This window comes from Amblyraja radiata, chromosome 14 (assembly GCF_010909765.2).
Source record: "Amblyraja radiata isolate CabotCenter1 chromosome 14, sAmbRad1.1.pri, whole genome shotgun sequence".
Taxonomy (NCBI): Eukaryota; Metazoa; Chordata; class Chondrichthyes; order Rajiformes; family Rajidae; genus Amblyraja; species Amblyraja radiata.
Genome location: NC_045969.1, coordinates 11,398,480 through 11,417,542, shown reverse-complemented (window position 1 = coordinate 11,417,542; position 19,063 = coordinate 11,398,480). Strand labels below are relative to the sequence as shown.

The window sequence follows — 19,063 nt, the reverse complement described above, 5'->3', positions numbered from 1 at the left end:
GCGAGATTAGACTTGTCGCATAGGAAATTTAGTATTTATTTTGGATAGAAGATTCCACAAACAACAATGAGATAATTTTCCCAGGGACATTTCCCAAGAAATTGTGAATTCAAGCCATCAGATAGAAATACGTTCCCCTTACCTGGTCTCCGATATCTTGGGGCTGGTTACCAACGGCGACTCGGGCGATACCTGGCAGGTCTATCAGAGTCAGGTCAGGGACATTGGTGGATTCAACTTCGAGGCTGATTAGTTCGTGGCTGATTCCCACTCCCTGCCCTGCAATACTGTCCTGGGCTTGAAACAGAAAAGAAGTGAAAACATACAAAGTCAGATGTTCTGTCATCCTCAAGTTGACAGCAGGGTCAAGCAGAAGACTCGCTTGTTCCAGGGTCCCTGGTGAAGTCTTCTACTGCGATACTGTGTTCCAGTTCTTTGGTGTGGATGAATTTGCTACGGGTTTACCGATGTAAACATTCCGACAGGATAAGGTCATAACTGATAGGAGCAGAATTAGGCCATTCGGCCCATCAAGTCTACTCCGCCATTCAATCATGGCTGATCTATCTCTCCCTCTGAACCTCATTCTCCTGCCTTCACCCCATAACCTGGCACCAGGTCTATTCCAGAATATGATCTATCTCTGCTTTACAAATATCCATTGACTTGGCCTCCACAGCCTTCTGTGGCAAAGAATTCCAGATTTACCATCCTCTGACTAAATTAATTCCTCCTCATCTCCTTCCTCAAGGAACGTCCTTTAATTCTGAGGCTCTTCCATCTAGTCCTAGACGCCCACTAGTGGAAACATCCTCTCCACATCCACTCTACCCAAGCCTTTCAGTAATCGGTACGTTTCAGTGAGGTGTACCCCCCCCTCCCCTCATCCTTCTAAACTCCTGCGAGTACGGCCACAAGGCCATCAAACGCTCATCATAAGTCAATCCACTCATTCCTGGGATCATTCTTGTAAACCTCATCTGGACCCGCTCTAAGGCCAGCATATCCTTGCTCAGATATGGTGGCCAAAATTGCTCACAATGTGACCTTCAACAAGCACAGAGCACCAGTGATATGCTGCAGGACTGTCCGGCAAAATAAAATGTTTCAGTACACTTCTAGTGATAAACCTAATTGTGTTTGGTTAGATGTTTTATTTGAACTAAACTTATTTAGCCGAGTGTAGGATCAAAATCACAATAAGGCACGTCAAATATGCTCTTTGTAACCGTTGTTTAATATTAAGTACTTGATTACAAGTACAATCAAAGTGTAAATTAGTCATTCGAAGATGCATTTGATGGAATTACTTGCATTCCTAAGGGACACATATCAAGGGCACAATTTCTCCAGAATTTATTTAATAAACCAAAGCAAAATTATGAATTTTCAAATTGTTGGTTTAAATTTTCATCATTTAGGAAGATGTGTATTAAAAAAAAGCAACTTTGATGTATGGTTAGTAGTTGGTTGCGATTACATTTAGTGCAAGAAATTGTTAGCAATCTTTCAAAACAAATCTTTGCAGCGTTTTATTTGAATCCCAATTCATCATTCATCATCGGTTCACAACATGTCTTACACAGCAATACTTTGGAACATACCTTTGCGAATTTCTTGTTCCACCTCAGCTGCACTACTGAGTGTTATCGTTTTATCCTTGTATCTGATTTTCCCCTTCCAAACATTTGCTTTTTTGACATTTTTTAACTTCAATTCAAGTGGGCATCTTGTTACAATTCCTGTCGCAATAAAAACGTTACCAGATATGTCATTATAGAAGAGAATGTGTTTGAGAGATATTGTCAGAACAAACCAGTGCAACCAATAATAATAATCAGATTTCAATCTATTCATAGAAACATAGAAGGGCCATTCGGCCCTTCGAGCCAGCATCGCCATTCAATATGATCATGCACAATCAGTACCCCGTTCCTGTTTTCTCCCCATACTCCTTGATTCCATTGGCCCTAAGAGCTATATCTAACTTACTCTTGAAAACATCCAGTGAATTGGACTCCACTGCCTTCTGTGGCAGAGAATTCCACAGGTTCACAACTCTGGGTGAATATGTTTTTCCTCATACTATCTGTGTTAAAAGACCATCTTAACAGAGGAATAAGTTAATCCGATGATAGAAAATAATGGTACTTGTACAATTGTATTAACATTTATTGTATATTTATTTGTGTGCTACTGAAATAATGGGCCTCTTAAGCTGCAGCAAGTTAAGAATTTCATTATGTAGGAAGGAGCTGCAGAGCTACTGCCTTACACGCCGGACACCCAAGTTCAAACTTACTACGGGTGTATGTCTAGACGGAGTTTACATGTTCTCCCCATGACTTGTGTGGGTTTTCTCAGAGATCTTTGGTTTCCAAAGACGTGCAGGTTTATATGTTTCTTGACTTGGTATAAACGTAAACTTCCCCTAGTGTGTGTAGGATAGTGTTAACGTGCAGGGATCATTGTTCCGTCCGAACTCAGTGGGCCAAAGGGTCTGTTTCCGTGCTGTATCCCTAAGCTAAACTAAACCTAGTCTCCAATATTATGATTAAGTGATTAAGATACTTCCACAGTATATTAGAGGAAATTATAAAAACAGTTGGAGAGATTAGGCTTGTAGTGTAAGAAAATCACCATTCATATTTGGAAAGATAAAATGATAGTAAAAAGCCAGGTGATTTGGGTTGTATCAAAAATATGGGCCTGTTAGTGTCTAATTTAATGAAGATGGCTTATAACCATTCCCACCTTGTGGTGCCCAAGCCTGTTTTGATGAGGTAGACTTTCTGTGTGCCTTTGCAGTGTTACCTTTGAACACCAAGGAATATAAATTCCTAAACAATTTATTATTGACTCCAACAGTCTCTTACCACTCCCTCTGGGAAAGGCCACTCCTGAGAGCGCCTCCAACACTGAGCTCTTCCCAGAGCTCTGGTCACCAATCACTGCAATGGCTGGAAGTCCGAGATCCTTATCCACACCAAATCCTCTCAGAGAATCAATGAGATCAATGCATGGTCGTACCTCCTCCTCAAAATGAATGCACAATGGGGTATCCATTGCCTGGAGAGAGAGAAGGAGAAAGAGAGTTAGGACATCTTCCATAACTGAGCAATCTTTGATCGCTCTTGGCTGGCTTTACCTTGCACTAAACGCCCTAATCATGTATCTATATGCTGTGAATGACTCGATTGCATCATGCATTGTGTTTGTGCTGACTGGTTAGCATGCAATGCAACAAAAAGATTTTCACTGTACCTCGGTGGACATGACAATAAACTAAACTGAAACAGAATCGGAAACTTGATCTCATTGTAGTTTTCAGAAAATAAAGTCACTTGCCTTCACTGAAATAATTCTTTGTTCTTTCTGTGCTTGTGCTGATGGCACGCCAAATGCAGACATCCAGACATCCTTCTGCAAGCCAGTCTTTGTGGGGTTTGTAAAGTCTCCATTATGGACCGGAATGTCGTGAGGACCATTGGCTACTTCCGCTGGTAAAAAATGCTCCATGGGAAGATGATTAGCCTGTGCCAAATATGTAATTTCCTTTACCTCCTAAGATAAAAAAAAAAAAGCAACTTCATAGCTCTACATCCAATCGCTGATGTTGACCGACCATCAAGCAAGTCTAGTCCACATTTCATTCCCCCATTTTTAATGATGAAGACATCTCTGGCAAGACCAGCATTTAATGCCCATCCCTAACTAGCTGCAGACTTTCGAAGAGAGACACAAAATCCTGGAGTAACTCAGCAGGACAGGCAAGGTCTCTGGAGAAAAGGAATGGGTGACGTTGCGGGTTGAGCTCCTTCGTCACACTTCTTCTTCTCGAGTCCACACACAGGATTAGAAGTTGTTCAACCTAATCTTGTGTGTGGACACGATAAGAAGTCCACTTCTCGGCATCTGCATACAATGGTGTCTTGCGCTTCTCGTGCTTCTTGTGGTGGTGGAAAGGTTGGTGAAAACAGGGCCGTGACGTGAACGCTCTTTCCTTGACCCTGATGACAGAGGAGTGGGCGGGACAGAGATAGAATGTAGTCTTAGACAGTAAAAGCCCTGTCCCACGGTACGAGTTCATTCCAAGAGCTCTCCCGAGTTTGAAAAAATTCAAACTCGTGGTAAGCATGAAGAATGAACGTAGCGGGTACGTCGGAGCTTGGTGGACGTCTCTTAGCAGCTCATAACGCTAATGACAGGTATTCGGGAAGATTCGCTAACGGCAGGTAAGCACGGGAAGACTCGTGAAGATTTTTCAACACGTTGAAAAATGTCCACGAGAGCCCAGAGTACTGACAAGTGGCCATTCCGTAAATCTCCGAGATCGAATCGGGGCAAACTCGGGAGAGCTCTTGGAATTAACTTGCACCGTGGGACAGGGCTTTTAGACTGGTAGGAGAACTGTGAAGGAGGAGCGGATGGAGCGAGAGAGGGAAAGCAAGGGCTATTTGAAGTTAAAGTCAATGTTCATACCGCTGGCGTGTGAGCTACCCAAGCAAAATATGAGGTGCTGTTCCTCCAATTTGCGCTGAGCCTCACTGTGACAATGGAGGAGGCCCAGGACAGAAGGGTCAGATTGGGAATGGGAGGGGGAGTTAATGTGCTGAGGAACCGGGAGATCAGGAAGGTTAAGGCGGACTGAGCGGGGGTGTTTAGCGAAACGATCGCCGAGCCTATGCTTGATCTCGCCGATATACAGGAGTTGACACGTGCAACAGTGGATACAGTAGATGAGGTTGGAGGAGGTGCAAGTGAACCTCTACCTCACCTGAAAAGACTGTTGGGGTCCTTAGATGGAGTCGAGCGGGAAGATAAAGGGACAGGTGTTGCATCTCCTGCGGTTGCTGGAGAAAGTACCTGGTGAGGTGGTGGTTTGGGTGGGAAGGGATGAATTGACCAGGGAGTTGTGGAGGGAACTGTCTCTGCAGAAAACAGAAAGGGGTGGAGATGGGAAAATGTGTCCAGGAGAGAGATCCCATTGGATTTTGTGGCGAAAATGTCGGAGGATTTTCTGGAGCTGCATGCGATGCTGATGTTGTGGAATGTGAGGACAAGGGGGACTCTGCCCTTGTTATGAATGGGGAGAGGGGGAGCAAGAGTGCAGCTGCGGGATATAGAGGAGACCCTAATGAGAGCCTCATCTAAAATGGAAGGGGGGGAACTCCCATTCCCTAAAGAATGAGGATATCTCCGATGACCTGGTATAGAAAACCTCATCCTGGGCACAGATGCTTGCTGAAAAAGACGCCCATCGCCCTCCTCCGGAGGCGTGGTGATACAAGGACGCACGGAGGCCTGCGCAGGCGGCCGCAATGGTGGAGCCAAGCACCGAGTTCTGGCTGTACCGCATCCTGCGCAAAGCCGTCGGCAAAACCGCGCACCTTCTGTGTCTGGGCTTCACTGTCGGGATCGGGGTTGTCAGTGGGCGGGGGACGAGTGAGTATGATATTTGAGCCACCGCCTTCAGGACAGAGCCAAGGCAATGGTCCGTAGGTGCGCCGTTTGTGAGTGCCCGTAACTAGGGGCCAGTGCTCCGGGTGGCGTAATCGAAGGGGCGGGATCCATGTGCACACATTATTTGATGCCCGCATCTGGGGCGGGATCCATGTACACATGTGATAGATGTGCCCCACATGGTAGGCTAATCTGGCTGGTTAGATCACATGGAATCCAAGGTGAGCTCGCCAATTGGATTCAAAATGGATTTGGAGGAAGGTGTCATAGTGTATTTGTGGAGGATTGTTTTACTGATTGGAAGCCTGTGATCAGAAGAATGTCATTGAGATCCGCGCTGAGTCCACCCTGGTCTGTTATCCCCATTAACAATTTGGATAGCAGAACCCTGGAGAGTGTTGTAGAACATAAGAGACCTCAGAGTACAGGTTCGCTGAAAGTGGCGGATCAAGTAGACAGGGTGGTACAGTTCAGTTTATTGTCACATGTACTGAGGCACAGTGAAAAGCTTTTGTTGCGTGCTAACCAGTCAGTGTAAAGACAATACATGATTACAATCGAGACATTTATTGCGTACTAGACTAAGTGGGACCCGTTGGGTCACATGTTCACACGGGAGGGCTGGTCCCCCGATGAAATATTCCACCTCTCCACCAATTCCAATATTGGGGGCCAGTGGGGGGGCTTTCTGGAGTGCTGGTATGGGTTCTTGGGGTGGCAGCTCAGTCCCTCAAGCCTGATCTGCTGGCAGCTCACTCACGGCTGGTGGGCTGGCAGTTGACTCATGACTATTCCTTCAAATTCCATTTCAAGCAGGGTGCAAGGCCACCAAATTCAAATCCATGTTCTTACCATTTCAAGCAGGTTGCAAGGCCACCAAATTTAAGTGCAGTTTCTTACCACTATGAGCAGGGTGCAATGCCACCAAATTCAAGTGCAGTTTCCAACCACTTCAAGCAGGGTGCAAGGCCACCGAATTCAAGTGCCGTTTCATACCACTTCAAGCTGGATCAAAGGCCACCAAATTCAAGTGCAGTTTCATACCACTTTCAGCAGGGTGCAAGGCCACCAAATTCAGTGCAGTTTCATACCACTTCAAGCAGGATGCAAGGCCGCCAAATTCAAATGCAGCTTCATACCATTTCAGGCCCGTACGAAGCTTTTTAAAAAGGGGGGGTGGCATGAGAGGGGGGGTGGCGGCGGGGCTGTGCGGGGCTGAGCGGGGGGGGGAGGTCTTAGCGGGGGGAGTGGTGGGTCTGAGCGGGGGGGGTGATGGCGGGTCTGAGCGGGGGGGTGGCGGGGCTGAGCGGGGGGGGGTGGCAGGGCTGAGCAAGAGGGGTGGCGGCTGGGCTGAGCGGGGGGGGTGGCATTTCATGCAGGGTGAAACCACCATAAAACCACACAAAACATCAAACTCACAGTTCAGTAGACATTCAGAGTGTTCAGTTGATTCACAGCTCAGACAGAGTCATGACCTCTCCATCCCCCATCATGCAGTGACTGAGCCACACCCACACTTCCGGGTTTTATAACCCCTCCCCGTCCCACCGGAAAAGGTGTGGCTTTCAGGGCGTGATTGACAGGAGAGACATTTTTTAAACACTAATAACACTTTTATTTTTCATTGATGGGAAGAATTCTCTGCACCTGCTCAGCGGAGAGGGGCTGAGGAAGATGGCCAAAGATCACAGCCGTAAGTGGTAGCGTTTTATCTAAAATCAATATACAGTGCAAACCGGAAGTAAGTGCATTTGCAGTAGTGCCTTTCAACTGCAAGCCAAAGCACCCAAGCCACCATTTGCAGTAAGTAGTGCCTTTCAACTACCTGCCACCATTTGCAGTAAGCAGTGCCTTTCAACTTCAAGCCAAAGCATCCAAGCCACCATTTGCAGTAAGCAGTGCCTTTCAACTTCAAGCCAAAGCATCCAAGCCACCATTTGCAGTAAGAAGTGCCTTTCAACTTCAAGCCAAATCACCCGCCATCATTTGCAGTAAGTAGTTCCTTTCAACTTCAAGACAAAGCACCCAAGCCACCATTTACAGTAAGTAGTGCCTTTCAACTTCATGCCGCCATTTGCAGTAAGTAGTGCCTTTCAACTTCAAGCCAAAGCACCCAAGCCACCATTTGCAGTAAGTAGTGCCTTTCAACTTCAAGCTAAAGCATCCAAGCCACCATTTGCAGTAAGAAGTGCCTTTCAACTTCAAGCCAAATCACCCGCCATCATTTGCAGTAAGTAGTTCCTTTCAACTTCAAGACAAAGCACCCAAGCCACCATTTACAGTAAGTAGTGCCTTTCAACTACATGCCGCCATTTGCAGTAAGTAGTGCCTTTCAACCTCAAGCCAAAGCACCCAAGCCATCGTGTGCAGTAAGTAGTGCTTTCCAACTTCAAGCAAAACACCCAAGCCACCATTTGCAGTAAGTAGTGCCTTTCAATTGCAAGCCAAAGCTCCCAAGCCACCATTTGCAGTAAGTAGTGCCTTTCAACTTCAAGTTAAAGCACCCAAGCCACCATTTGCAGTAAGTAGTGCCTTTCAACTTCAAGCCAAAGCACCCAAACAACCATTTGCAGGCAGTGCCTTTTTACTTCAAACAAACCATATTTTCATTTTCAAACCACATTAAGGGTACTCACAGTTGTGTAGACATTTGTTCAGTGGTATTCAGAGCTCAGAGAGATGTGACCCTTGGCTTCATCCCTTGCAGAGGGGGAGAGAGGAGAGGGGGGCGAGAGGAGGAGAGGGGGGCGAGAGGAGGAGAGAGGAGAGGAGAGAGGAGAGGAGAGAGAGAGGAGGAGAGAGAGAGGAGGAGAGAGAGAGGAGGAGAGAGGGAGGAGGTGAGAGGGAGGAGGAGAGAGGGAGGAGGAGAGAGAGGGGAGGAGAGAGAGAGGAGGAGAGAGAGGGAGAGGGAGAGGGAGAGGGAGAGGGAGAGGGAGAGGGAGAGGGAGAGGGAGAGGGAGATGGAGAGGGAGAGGGAGAGGGAGAGGGAGAGGGAGAGGGAGAGGGAGGGAGGGAGAGGGAGAGGGAGAGAGAGGGGGGGAGGGGGGGGGGGAGGGGGGGGGGGAGAGGGGGAGGGGGAGAGGGAGAGGGAGAGGGAGAGGGAGAGGGAGAGGGAGTGGGAGAGAGAGAGAGTGCCTTTTTACTTCAACCCAAACCCAAACAACTATTTGCAGGCAGTGCTTTTTACTTCAAACTAACCATATATTCATTTTCAAACCACATTAAGGGTACTCACAGTGATGTAGACATTTGTTCAGTGTCATTCAGAGCTCAGAATGACAGAGACTAATTGACAGAGCTCCATCTTGCAGAGACTAATTGAGGCACACCACTTCCTGGTTTTATAGTCCCTCTCCCTCCCTCCCTCCAGCAGGGGCAGCAGAGAGAATGGTGAATTTTTTTTAAACATTAATTTCTCTCTGATTTTTCATTGATGGGAAAAATACTCTGGTCCAGGAAGGCGGACGTGGGCTCTGATCGAGGTGGCCAAAAATGACGGCCATAGGTGGCGGCGTTCTCTCGGAAATCGCAGCACAGACGGCCAAAAGCGGTCAAGAACAGAGATTTAGTAATAGATACCTCAGGGGCAACGTTTTCACTTGGTTGTTAGTCTCTATTAGGAATGAGCTGCCATAGAAAGCAAGAGGCAGATACATTAACAACTTTCAAGTCATTTGGGCAGATTTGTGGAAAGGAAGGGTTTTGAGGGATACGGGCTAAATGAGACTAACCCAGAATGCCAACTTGATTAGCATGGCCACATTGGGTCAAAGGGCTTTTTTTCCCCATAGACTTTCTGGTCACTTTACGTAAAACATATCACGGCGAGTTCACCCTACTGCGAGTGTCGGTACGGTCACTTCTGAACCGGGCGTTACCCCTACGCTATAATTTGAAAGCATTTGTCAGTGTTCAGAACACTTGATTAGCACGGGTATCAGGGGTTATGGGGAGAAGGCAGGAGAATGGGGTTAGGAGGGAGAAATAGATCAGCCATGGTTGAATGGCAGAGTGGACTTGATGGGCCGAATGGCCTAATTCTGCTCCTATCATGTATGACCTTCTGAACACAAAAATCTCACATTTGTTTCCCAGTTTTTCATCTTTCACCTTCCAAGTTCAGGAAGCAGGAGGAGGTGAAAGGAGACAAAATGATATTACTCTGGAAAAGAAAGATGCAAAGTGCTGGAGTAACTCAGCGGATCAGGCATGAATGGGTCATGTTTCGGGTTGGGACCCTACTACAGATGGATTGTAGTAGCGGTGTAACATCTGGAAGAGAGGACAACGTCAGGCAAGTGATATAGGATGGAACTGCAGATGCTGGTTTAAACCAAAGACACACAAAATGCTGGAGCAACTCAGCGGGACAGGCAGCATCTCTGGATAGAAGGAATGGGTGACGTTTTGGGTTAAGACCCTCCTTCAGACAAGTGATAGATGGATAGAGTTGAGGTGAGGGGCACAAGATTGGACAAAGGCCGGAGACGAATAGGAGATAAAAAGCTGTAGTATAAGGAGAGAAGAGGTGCAAAATTTGATGTCCATTGTGTTTATTGGACATGAAGGTACCTGGAATTCTTCCTGAATTCCTCTGGATGAATAGGGTTTTCCCGTTCGGTGTTGCTTTGCTTTCTTTCTTACGGAGTTCGTTGTCATTTTGCAGTTAATCTGTGGAAATTATTAGTTTTTTGATTCAGTTTTTTTCAATTACAAAGATATGATCATGTGATTATCAGTTGGAGTTATTGTAAGGATCAAAGTCAATAGATTAAATATAAACCAACTATTTCAAAGTTTAAATGGTTGTCACTGATGAAGAACGCATAGTGTAGAGAGGATGGACACAAAGTGCTGGTGTCAGGGGTTATGGGGAGAAGGGAGGAGAATGTGGTTAAGAGGGAAAGATGGATCAGCCATGATTGAATGATAGAGTAGACTGGGTGGGCCAAACAGCCCAATTCTGCTCCTATCACTTATTTAAGATAACTCAATGGGTCAGGCAGCTTCTCTGTTGATGTCAGAGATGCTGCCTGATCCACTGAGTTATTCCAGCACTTTGTGTCTATCTTTGAAGAACACGCAATGTTGTGTTGTATGCCATGTTGTAATATCATGTTATTGCGTGGTGTGGCAGCACAGCAGTTATTGCTGCAGATTCAGAACACCAGTGACATGGGTTTGATCCTGACCTCTGGTGTTGTCAATGTGAAGTTTGCATAGTTTAGCCTTGACCGTTGGGTTTCCGTCCCAAAGATTCATTGTACATTAGTTCAACGGTACATTACTTGGCTGCTGCAAATTACTGTAGAATATGCAAGTGACATTGAATTCTCCCATTTTTGTTAACCCTTGCTGTCTCCTCCCCTTCCTTAGCCCTCGAGCTGTCTCCTCCCATCCCCCAGCCCTCGGGCTCCTCCTCCTCCTTTGTTTCCTTCCCTCTCCCTGCCACCCCCTATCAGTCTGAAGAAGGGTTTCGGCCCGAAACGTTACCTATTTCCTTCGCTCCATAGATGCTGCTGCACCCGCTGAGTTTCTCCAGCATTTTTGTGTACCTACGTTCTTAAATACCCTTGCGGGTCGCTTTTGTAACGAGAATGAACCAATGAATTCGGCGCCGAGTGACGGAGACCAAAGATCTTACAGCCGTGGTCTCCACGGAGACCAACTCAGGAAGCCGAAACTAAAGTTGCCGTCACACGTTTGCAATGTTCGCGATAAACAAAATCGAAAGTTAACCAGGTTTCGGGAAACGCAAGTCAGAAGCTGGAATCTGAACAAACAAGCAGGCAGGACCCGAAACTTTGACCACCCTTCAGCCTTTCCAAGACCTGCCTGAGCAAGGTCTCCAAAGCACCGTGGAATGGCAGTAACTTAAATAAAACAAATAGGAAAAGTAAACTGAATGCGAATCTGCTATATCCGAAATTGGTTATTAGCAAAGATCTTAGAGCCCCGGGCCGCTCACTCCCTCTCCCCGGGCCGCGCACCCCCTCTACCCGCTGCCCCGGGCCCCACACCCCCTCTCCCCGCTGCCCCGGGCCGCGCACTCCCTCTCCCGATCCGATCTTTGGCCGGAATGGGTCCTATAATGGGTCCTATAATCATCCATGAATCCGCCCATGAGCGTACTACACGTTTGCGTGAGAGTAACCCATCTTGCTCTGCTCTAAGATCTTTGGTTATTAGTGTTCAAGAAGGAACTGCAGATGCTGGAAAATCGAAGGTTTTCCCTTCTCCCCCCCACCCCCTATCAGTCTGAAGAAGGGTTTCGGCCCGAAACGTCACCTATTTCCTTCGCTCCATAGATGCTGCTGCACCCTCTGAGTTTCTCCAGCATTTTTGTGTACCTTTGGTTATAGGGTGATTTCACGAAAGGTCACTGGATCATAGATACAAGGGGCTCAGCATTTACCATTAGCTCATGTTGGGTGGAGGGTATGTGACCTTTGTATGTTGAATTTATTTTGTTTATACAAACTGAGGGGACTAAGATGTTGAGAAAGAATGGTGGTCTAGAAATGTACCAATCTTTGAATAATATTGTCAGTGTGAATGCAAGGTCGTAAAGAGGCTCCATGGAATGTCTCTCCCTAAAGAAGGGGGATCCCTACAAGGAGGGGGAGGGAAGTGTAAGATAGCCAAGAGACAATTATCGTTTGTCACCTGGGACAGTTTTATGATCCTGGCTATAGGAGATGTGTGTTTGCAAAGAGAGTGAATTCCTATTTTAAAGTGTGTAACGTAAGATAATGTTAGTTTAAATATGATTTATAAAGAAGTTCATCTGGGATATATATATTGTCCTTTAATTAGGGAAATATATATGGTATTTTTATTTTACATTAGATCTTTGTGTTTGGATCTGTAGTTTGAGAAGTTACATTATTTCCCAAGATGTATAGGTTTAATTGGAGCAATGTCTTGTATATACAAATTGTGTAATCACTTTATCTTTAGTATTTTGAGAAGTGGGTTCTGGGAAGTATCTATTCTTTTGAGTTTCACTTTCTTGGAATGAAATCTGAACAAAGGAGTTACACGCACATGGCAAAGAAAGGAAGAAGCCACGAGGCCAGCAAGGGGCCATAAAGGGGCGTCATGTGACTTATGACTGTGGTTATTGTGGAAAAGTACTGGAGAAGGGCATAAGAGGAAGCGAGTGATTGGCTGGAAATAAGGGAATGTTAGCAAATGATTGGATATGGAAATGTAACAGGGGTGGGGCATGCTGATTTGAAAATGATATAAGAAGCAACGATCCATTGTCTTAGAGAGAGCGCGAGAGAAAGCTCCACGTGATTTGATGTGTGGAAAAGTAGTAGCCTTTATTTGCAAATAAAGTTTGAACTTCTTGAAGAATTCTCCACGTGATCTGAATTCATTTGAGCATCGGAAAACCACAACATAATTGGCGCAGCGAGCAGGGTCGGTAAGAGACTATCGATTAAAAGACAAAAAGTTTAGGGTGCTTCGAATTGGCTTTCTAAGACAAACAGGCAACAGGGTGGCCACCCAAAACAAAAAATTGGCGTTTTTCCGCTTTATTTGGAAAATAACCTTACATGGAAAGCCATTGAGGACACAGAAGTGCCTACATAGTCAGAAGGTCTCTCCGGCCCAAGAATCTGGCACTAATTGTCTAGGAGACGTGGGGGATTGCTCGAGAAGTCCGCGCAATAGGGTAAGTAGAAAATAGTTAAGCTAAATAGTATTTTGTACAGAATGTATATAAGACTATACAGAGGCCACCTGTTGAGAAGAATGCAGGCTTGCCTAGGTAAGGAAAGATCCTAAGGCATGAGTGGATTAGATCGTTGAGAAGGGGGCGAGATCCAAGGAGAAAAGAGTGGATTAGATCGTTGAGAAGTGGCCGAGATCCAAGGAGAAACGAGCGGATTAGATCGTTGGTAAGGGGACGAGATTCGCGTTGAAATGTGTGGATTAGACCGTTGAGAAAGAGGGGCGGGGTCCACGTGTGTAGGAAAGCATAAAAAAAATAAAATTAAATAAAAATAAATAAAATACAAAATAATAAAATGAAAAATAATAAAAAATAATAAAATGAAAAATAATAAAAAATATTAAAATGAAAATAATAAAAATAATAAAATAAAATAATATAGAAAAAGGATGGAACAGAAGTAAGGATTACGACTGGGTTGATTGATGACGTCTGGGAATTTTTTTTACGATGAGTAAGGTAACTGCAGTCGAATTGTTAAGTAAAACGTTCCCTGTATCTAAAGAGGACATTATAAAACATTCTGAGAAATGGGAAACAAGGACGGAGAAATTAGTGACAAAATGGCCCAAGGAAGGTACTTTCGATATAAATTTGTGTGATGAGATGGAAATATTAATCAAGAATTATATGTCTGAAGATAAATCAGAAACACGGAAAAAGAAGAGAGAAAAGGAGTTAGAGGTAATTAAACTGTTCAGAGTAGAAGGAGAAAGGTTGAAGAAAATATACTAGGAGGTAAAGAAGACTAAGGAAGAAGGTGAGAAAACAGAATGGCAGAATGAGAGTCAGAAAAACCCGGTTAGAAAATCGACCTTATATCCAAGCTTGAGAGACCATGAGTCTCCCCCTCCCTACCTGAACCCGGACGGTGTTAAACAGTGTCCCATGGTAAGGGGAACAGTAGAGATAGAAGGAGAAATTACAGGTTGGGATGATGAGAAGGAGCCAGTGTCCACATGTGGCAGTTATCCTGTGGCAGTCATTCCTTGTGGAGAAAAGGGGATTTGATCAGACAGGATGTTATGTATTTACGTGAAATCAGGGGTAGTGTAAAAGTGTGAAATGTTAAGGGCTAGGAGAGAAAGACAGAGCTGAGAAAAAGAGCTCAAAGAAGCATTGAGAAGATTAAAATGTGTAGATAACTGCTTAATTTCTTTGAAGTAAGAATGAAATGAATGTGAGTGTGTGAAAAAAACGTTTTTTGAATGAATTCAGAAGTTCATATATGTGTTGTGTTGGGTTCTTCGTGTGTTAGAAGTCATATGTTATAAGGGGAGGTGTGAATGTCCTTTAAGAAACGAAGCAGGGGAGGTGAATTGGTGCATAACTACTTTGCTGTAAGGGATGTATATTGCCTTCTTTTCTCTTAATTGAAAAGGGGAAAGTTGGAAAATGTAGTTTGTTTGTTTTTCTGATGTTTCTTTTATATTTCTTTTCAGTGAGTTAATTTGGAAAATTGTTACTCGTATGTATTTTAAACTAGGAATTGGAATTTGGAACTAATATGGAGAATGGTTTGAAAAAATTGGAAATAAGTTAATTGCTGAAAAAACAATCAGTGTTTATGGTTTGTTTAGATAAACATTCTGTTTGGAGAAGGGTAATACATCAATGGGGCCCAGGAGGCGAAAAGGGAAGCTGGCAAACAATGGGTTAAACATGAATTAAAAGGGTATGATGCTAAAACTACTGGATATTTCTGGAATAAAACACCTTTGAACACCCCTGTTTGACAGAAAAAGTGAAAGTTTATATGGTTTACTTTAATCTGTTGTATTTTACCTGTTTTTAAGATACAAACAATTGATAAAGTGCACAAAGAAAGATCATACAATAAGTAAGATAACTGCAGTTCAGCAAAACATTCACTGTGTCTAAAGAAAGCATTGAGAAATGAGGAGAAAGAAAGGAAATGTCAAGCTAAATGTGTGATAAGGGAAGTGTCAGTTATGAATTATATTCCACAGATAAGTGGAAAAGGAGGAGAGGGAAGGAATTAGATGTACTTAAGTAGTTTAGAGACAAGGGAAAGCAGGCAGTGAGGAGACAATAGAAGTAGGAGACGACAGGTGTGAAAGTAATAAATCTGGAGAAGTCAGTGGAAGATTTTAAAAGGAAAGTGGATGAATCTGCAAAGGAAGCTAGAAAATCTGAGATGTAGGAAATTGAGTTTACAATGAGAAGGAAGGCACACCAAAAGGATTAAAGTGGGAAGATGTGGTGATAGAAGAAGAGGAATAGTAATTGAGGGATAAATTGACGATACTGCTTTAAAAAGAAAAGAACAGGACAGACACAAAGTATCCTTTGGGGTACCCAGAATGCAAGAGGGCTAAAAATACCTTGCCCAAAATGTTATGATGGGGCAGGAAAATGGATTGGGGCTTTGGAGGAGGAGAACGTGGGATGTTTATTGGCGATGGGAGTTGATGAAAGTAATAGGAATTATTAAACAGCGATGTGAGCTGGTGAAAGTAATAAGAATCACTAAACTGACACAATTCCTGAAGATGGCTTCTATAAAAATGCGGTGGATAATGCAATGATCAATGGCACGCCGTTTGACATAGCCAGGCAGAGGGTATGGCAGGCCCTCAGACACTGTTTCCCACTCAAAGTGGACCCCAAGGCACTAAGGGGAGATCCACTGGGGGAGACAGAGAATCCAGCAGCCTATCTGGAAAACAAGCTGAAAGAGTGGAGACTCGAAACTGAACAAGAAATAAAAGGCAACCAGTTAATGAACACTTTACTAGAATGAACACTATATTCTGAACCACTGAGGTGGATGTCATGCCTCCTCAAATCAGAATACTAGATTGGGGGACGTGGTGGGATTGTCATCTATGTCCCACCCCCGGTTCAGCAATCATTTGGTCCATGTGGTCGAGAAATATTGCAAAGATAAGAAAAAGACTTGCAGACCTGCAGGACGAGTTGCAGAGAAAAGTGCTGCAACTGTAACATGAAGAGCTGCAAAGAAAGAGCATAAAAAAGGAAAGACAATGTTGTCAATAACAACAGACTTGCCCTGAAAAACTGAAATAAGTGATGCACCGACACACAGAGTCCTATGACAGAGGCAAACAAGGGCCAGATAATCCCATGCCAATAATAATATCTTTGGGAGATCGTTTCCTCAAATGCCCTATTACGAGTGAAATAAATCTGGACATGAGCCCTGACAGGACTGAGGTCCCTAAGGGAGGGAGGGATCTCAAGAAGGAGGTCAAGGAAGGCTAGTATAGAGGCAGGTAATGGATAGGGTATATTGGGGATGTGAACAGGTATGGTAATCAGGAAATAATAATTATATTAAGATAGTGGTGAACATAGCTATGATAGGAGCATTAAGAAGAAATGTTGAATCCACATGGCTAGGATGCCGCAGGGATTTAAATACGTGCCTCATGTTTTTAAATCAGATGTTAAAGGTAGATCTGGAAGGTGCACCAGAGATGCCAGAGAGTAATGGTGGATGATTGTTTGTCAGGTTAGAGGCGGGTGATTAGTGGGGTGCCTCAGGGATCTGTGTTGGGTCCACAGTAGTTTATAATATGTATCAATGATCTGGATGATGGTGTGGTAAATTGAATTAGTAAAAATGCTGATGATACTAAGATATGTGGTGTTGTGGATAATGAAGCAGATTTTCAAAGTCTACAGAGAGATTTGGGCCATTTGGAATAGTGAGCTAAGAGATGGCAGATGGAGTTTAATGCTGATAAGTGTGAGGTGCTACATCTTGGCAGGACAAAATCAAACTAGGACGTACATGGTAAATGGTAGTGAATTGAGAAATGCAGTTGAACAGAGGGATCTAGGAATAACTATGTATAGTTCCCTGAAGATGGAATCTCACATGGATAGGGTGGCGAAGAAAGCTTTTGGTGTGCTGGCCTTATTAGATCAGAGCAATGAGTATAGTAGTTGGGAGGTAATGTTAAAATTGTACAAGGCATTGGTGAGGCCGATTCTGGAGTATTGCGTACAATTTTGGTCGCCAAATTATAGAAAAGCTGTGAACAAAATAGAGAGAGTACAGAGGAGAATTACTAGAATGTTGCCTGGGTTGCAGCAACTAAGTTACAGAGAAAGGTTGAATAAGTTAGGTTTATTCGTTGGAACGCAGAAGGTTAAGGGGGACTTGATAAAGGTATTTAAAATGATGAGAGGGATAGACAGCCTAAGGTGGATAAGCGTTTCCATTGGGAGTGGGGAGGATTCAAACAAGAGGACATGATTTGAGAATTAAGGGACAGACATTTATGGGGTAGAATGAGGGGGAACTCATTTACTCAGAGAGTGGTAGCTGTGTGGAATGAGCTTCCAATGGAAGTGGTGGAGGCAGGTTTGATTTCATCATTTAAAATAAATTGGATAGGTGTATGGACAGGAAAAGAATGGAGGGTTATGGTCTGAGTGCAGGTAGATGGGACTAGGTGAGAGTGAGTGTTCGGCATGGACTAGAGGGGCTGAGATGGTCTGTTTCCGTACTGTAATTGTTATATGATTATATGGTGTACCCTGAGAAAGTATTTGAAACAGTATGTGGATGATTTATTGGTTTGTTCCACAAGTAAGAAGCAATGTGAGTGAGACATTTTAATTTCTTGGAAAAGCTGGCATAGGAGGTCATAAAGTATCCAGGAAGAGGTGGCTGTTTTGTCAGCAGCAGGTAGAATATTCAGCACGTAGTATCCAAAGAAGTGAAAGCTGTAGCACAGGATCAAATTGAAGCAATAATTAAAGCTCCTAACCCTCAGACAGTAGGACAGATGGTGATGATTTTGGGAATGGCAGAATATAGTTTAGACTAGATTGGAGAGTCTGTTAAAATTGTGAAGTCATTAAGAAAAATAATGAAGGAAGTAGGACACACAAGTCTGAGGAATGTTTTACAGTCAGAGTCGTTGAATGAAAATGACAAGGGTCTTGTTTGTGGATGTTTCTGGTTAAAGGGATCATAATAGCAAGTCTGCAAGTTGCGACAGGATGAATTAGAATTTAAGGTAATTAAATTGGAAGTTTACCTGTAAACTTGCTCAGCTCAGTTGGCAGAAATTAGGGTTTTAAGAGCATGATTAGAAAGGGAAATCAAGGTGCAGATAATGCAGCCAGAACAACATCTGGAGGATGTTCAGGTATTACTACGCCTGAGGTAAGTTTGGATCTGGACCCCACAGAGGACATAATTCAAATGCAAGGTAAGGTAATCTAAGCAGAACTTAAAGGGCATGTGGATACTGAAGGATTATTGATAGTACCTACACCATTGCTGACCATTCTTATGACAGAAGTACATGGGTTAGATTATTGCACAAGGGGGGAAGTTATAAGGAGGGTAAAAAGTATGGGTTTTGGTCACTTTACTTGAAGGTGTCGGTGGACCATGTTTCATCCCAATATGAGGTATGTGATCTAAACAAGAGTATGACAATGTCAGAAAGGGAATAACAATGCCTATAGATCACATTCCTGTGCCTGAAGGGCCATTTAGGCACCTGGTGATCGACTATGTGGACATAATAAAGAGGGTAAGAGGAAAAAGGTATATGCTAGTAGTGATTGAGCAGGTGTGTGGAGGCAGTACTGTCCAAAGATTTAGATGCAAGAACTGTAATAATGTTTCTGACGAATGAGGTAATCTCAAGGTTTGGTGGGCCTACAGAAATCATAATGATAACGTATTGGTTTTCATTCAGTGAGTAGTCAAGCTGGTGCTACAGTCTTTAGAGTAAAACAAAGATTTGGGTGTGTGTATCATCTGTAGTCACAGGGCATGGTAGAAAAAATAAATGGCACATTGAAGGCTAAGAGAAATAAGATTTGTGTAACTACAAAGTTGAATTG

At 44.0% G+C, this 19,063-nt stretch overlaps 2 protein-coding genes across 2 annotated transcripts in view; both read right to left on the bottom strand.

Moving 5' to 3' along the window:
• LOC116980360 (interferon-induced GTP-binding protein Mx3-like) overlaps positions 1–19,063 on the bottom strand; it is a 281,647-nt gene that overhangs the window by 136,406 nt on the left and 126,178 nt on the right. The window contains exons 5-8 of the mRNA XM_033032513.1: positions 3,349–3,534; positions 2,877–3,069; positions 1,605–1,742; positions 143–297 (exon numbers count right to left, since the gene is read on the bottom strand). Coding sequence (XP_032888404.1) covers positions 143–297; positions 1,605–1,742; positions 2,877–3,069; positions 3,349–3,534 — 672 coding nt within the window. The remainder of the gene's footprint in view (positions 1–142; positions 298–1,604; positions 1,743–2,876; positions 3,070–3,348; positions 3,535–19,063) is intronic.
• LOC116980363 (interferon-induced GTP-binding protein Mx3-like) overlaps positions 1–19,063 on the bottom strand; it is a 445,599-nt gene that overhangs the window by 315,089 nt on the left and 111,447 nt on the right. The window lies entirely within an intron of this gene.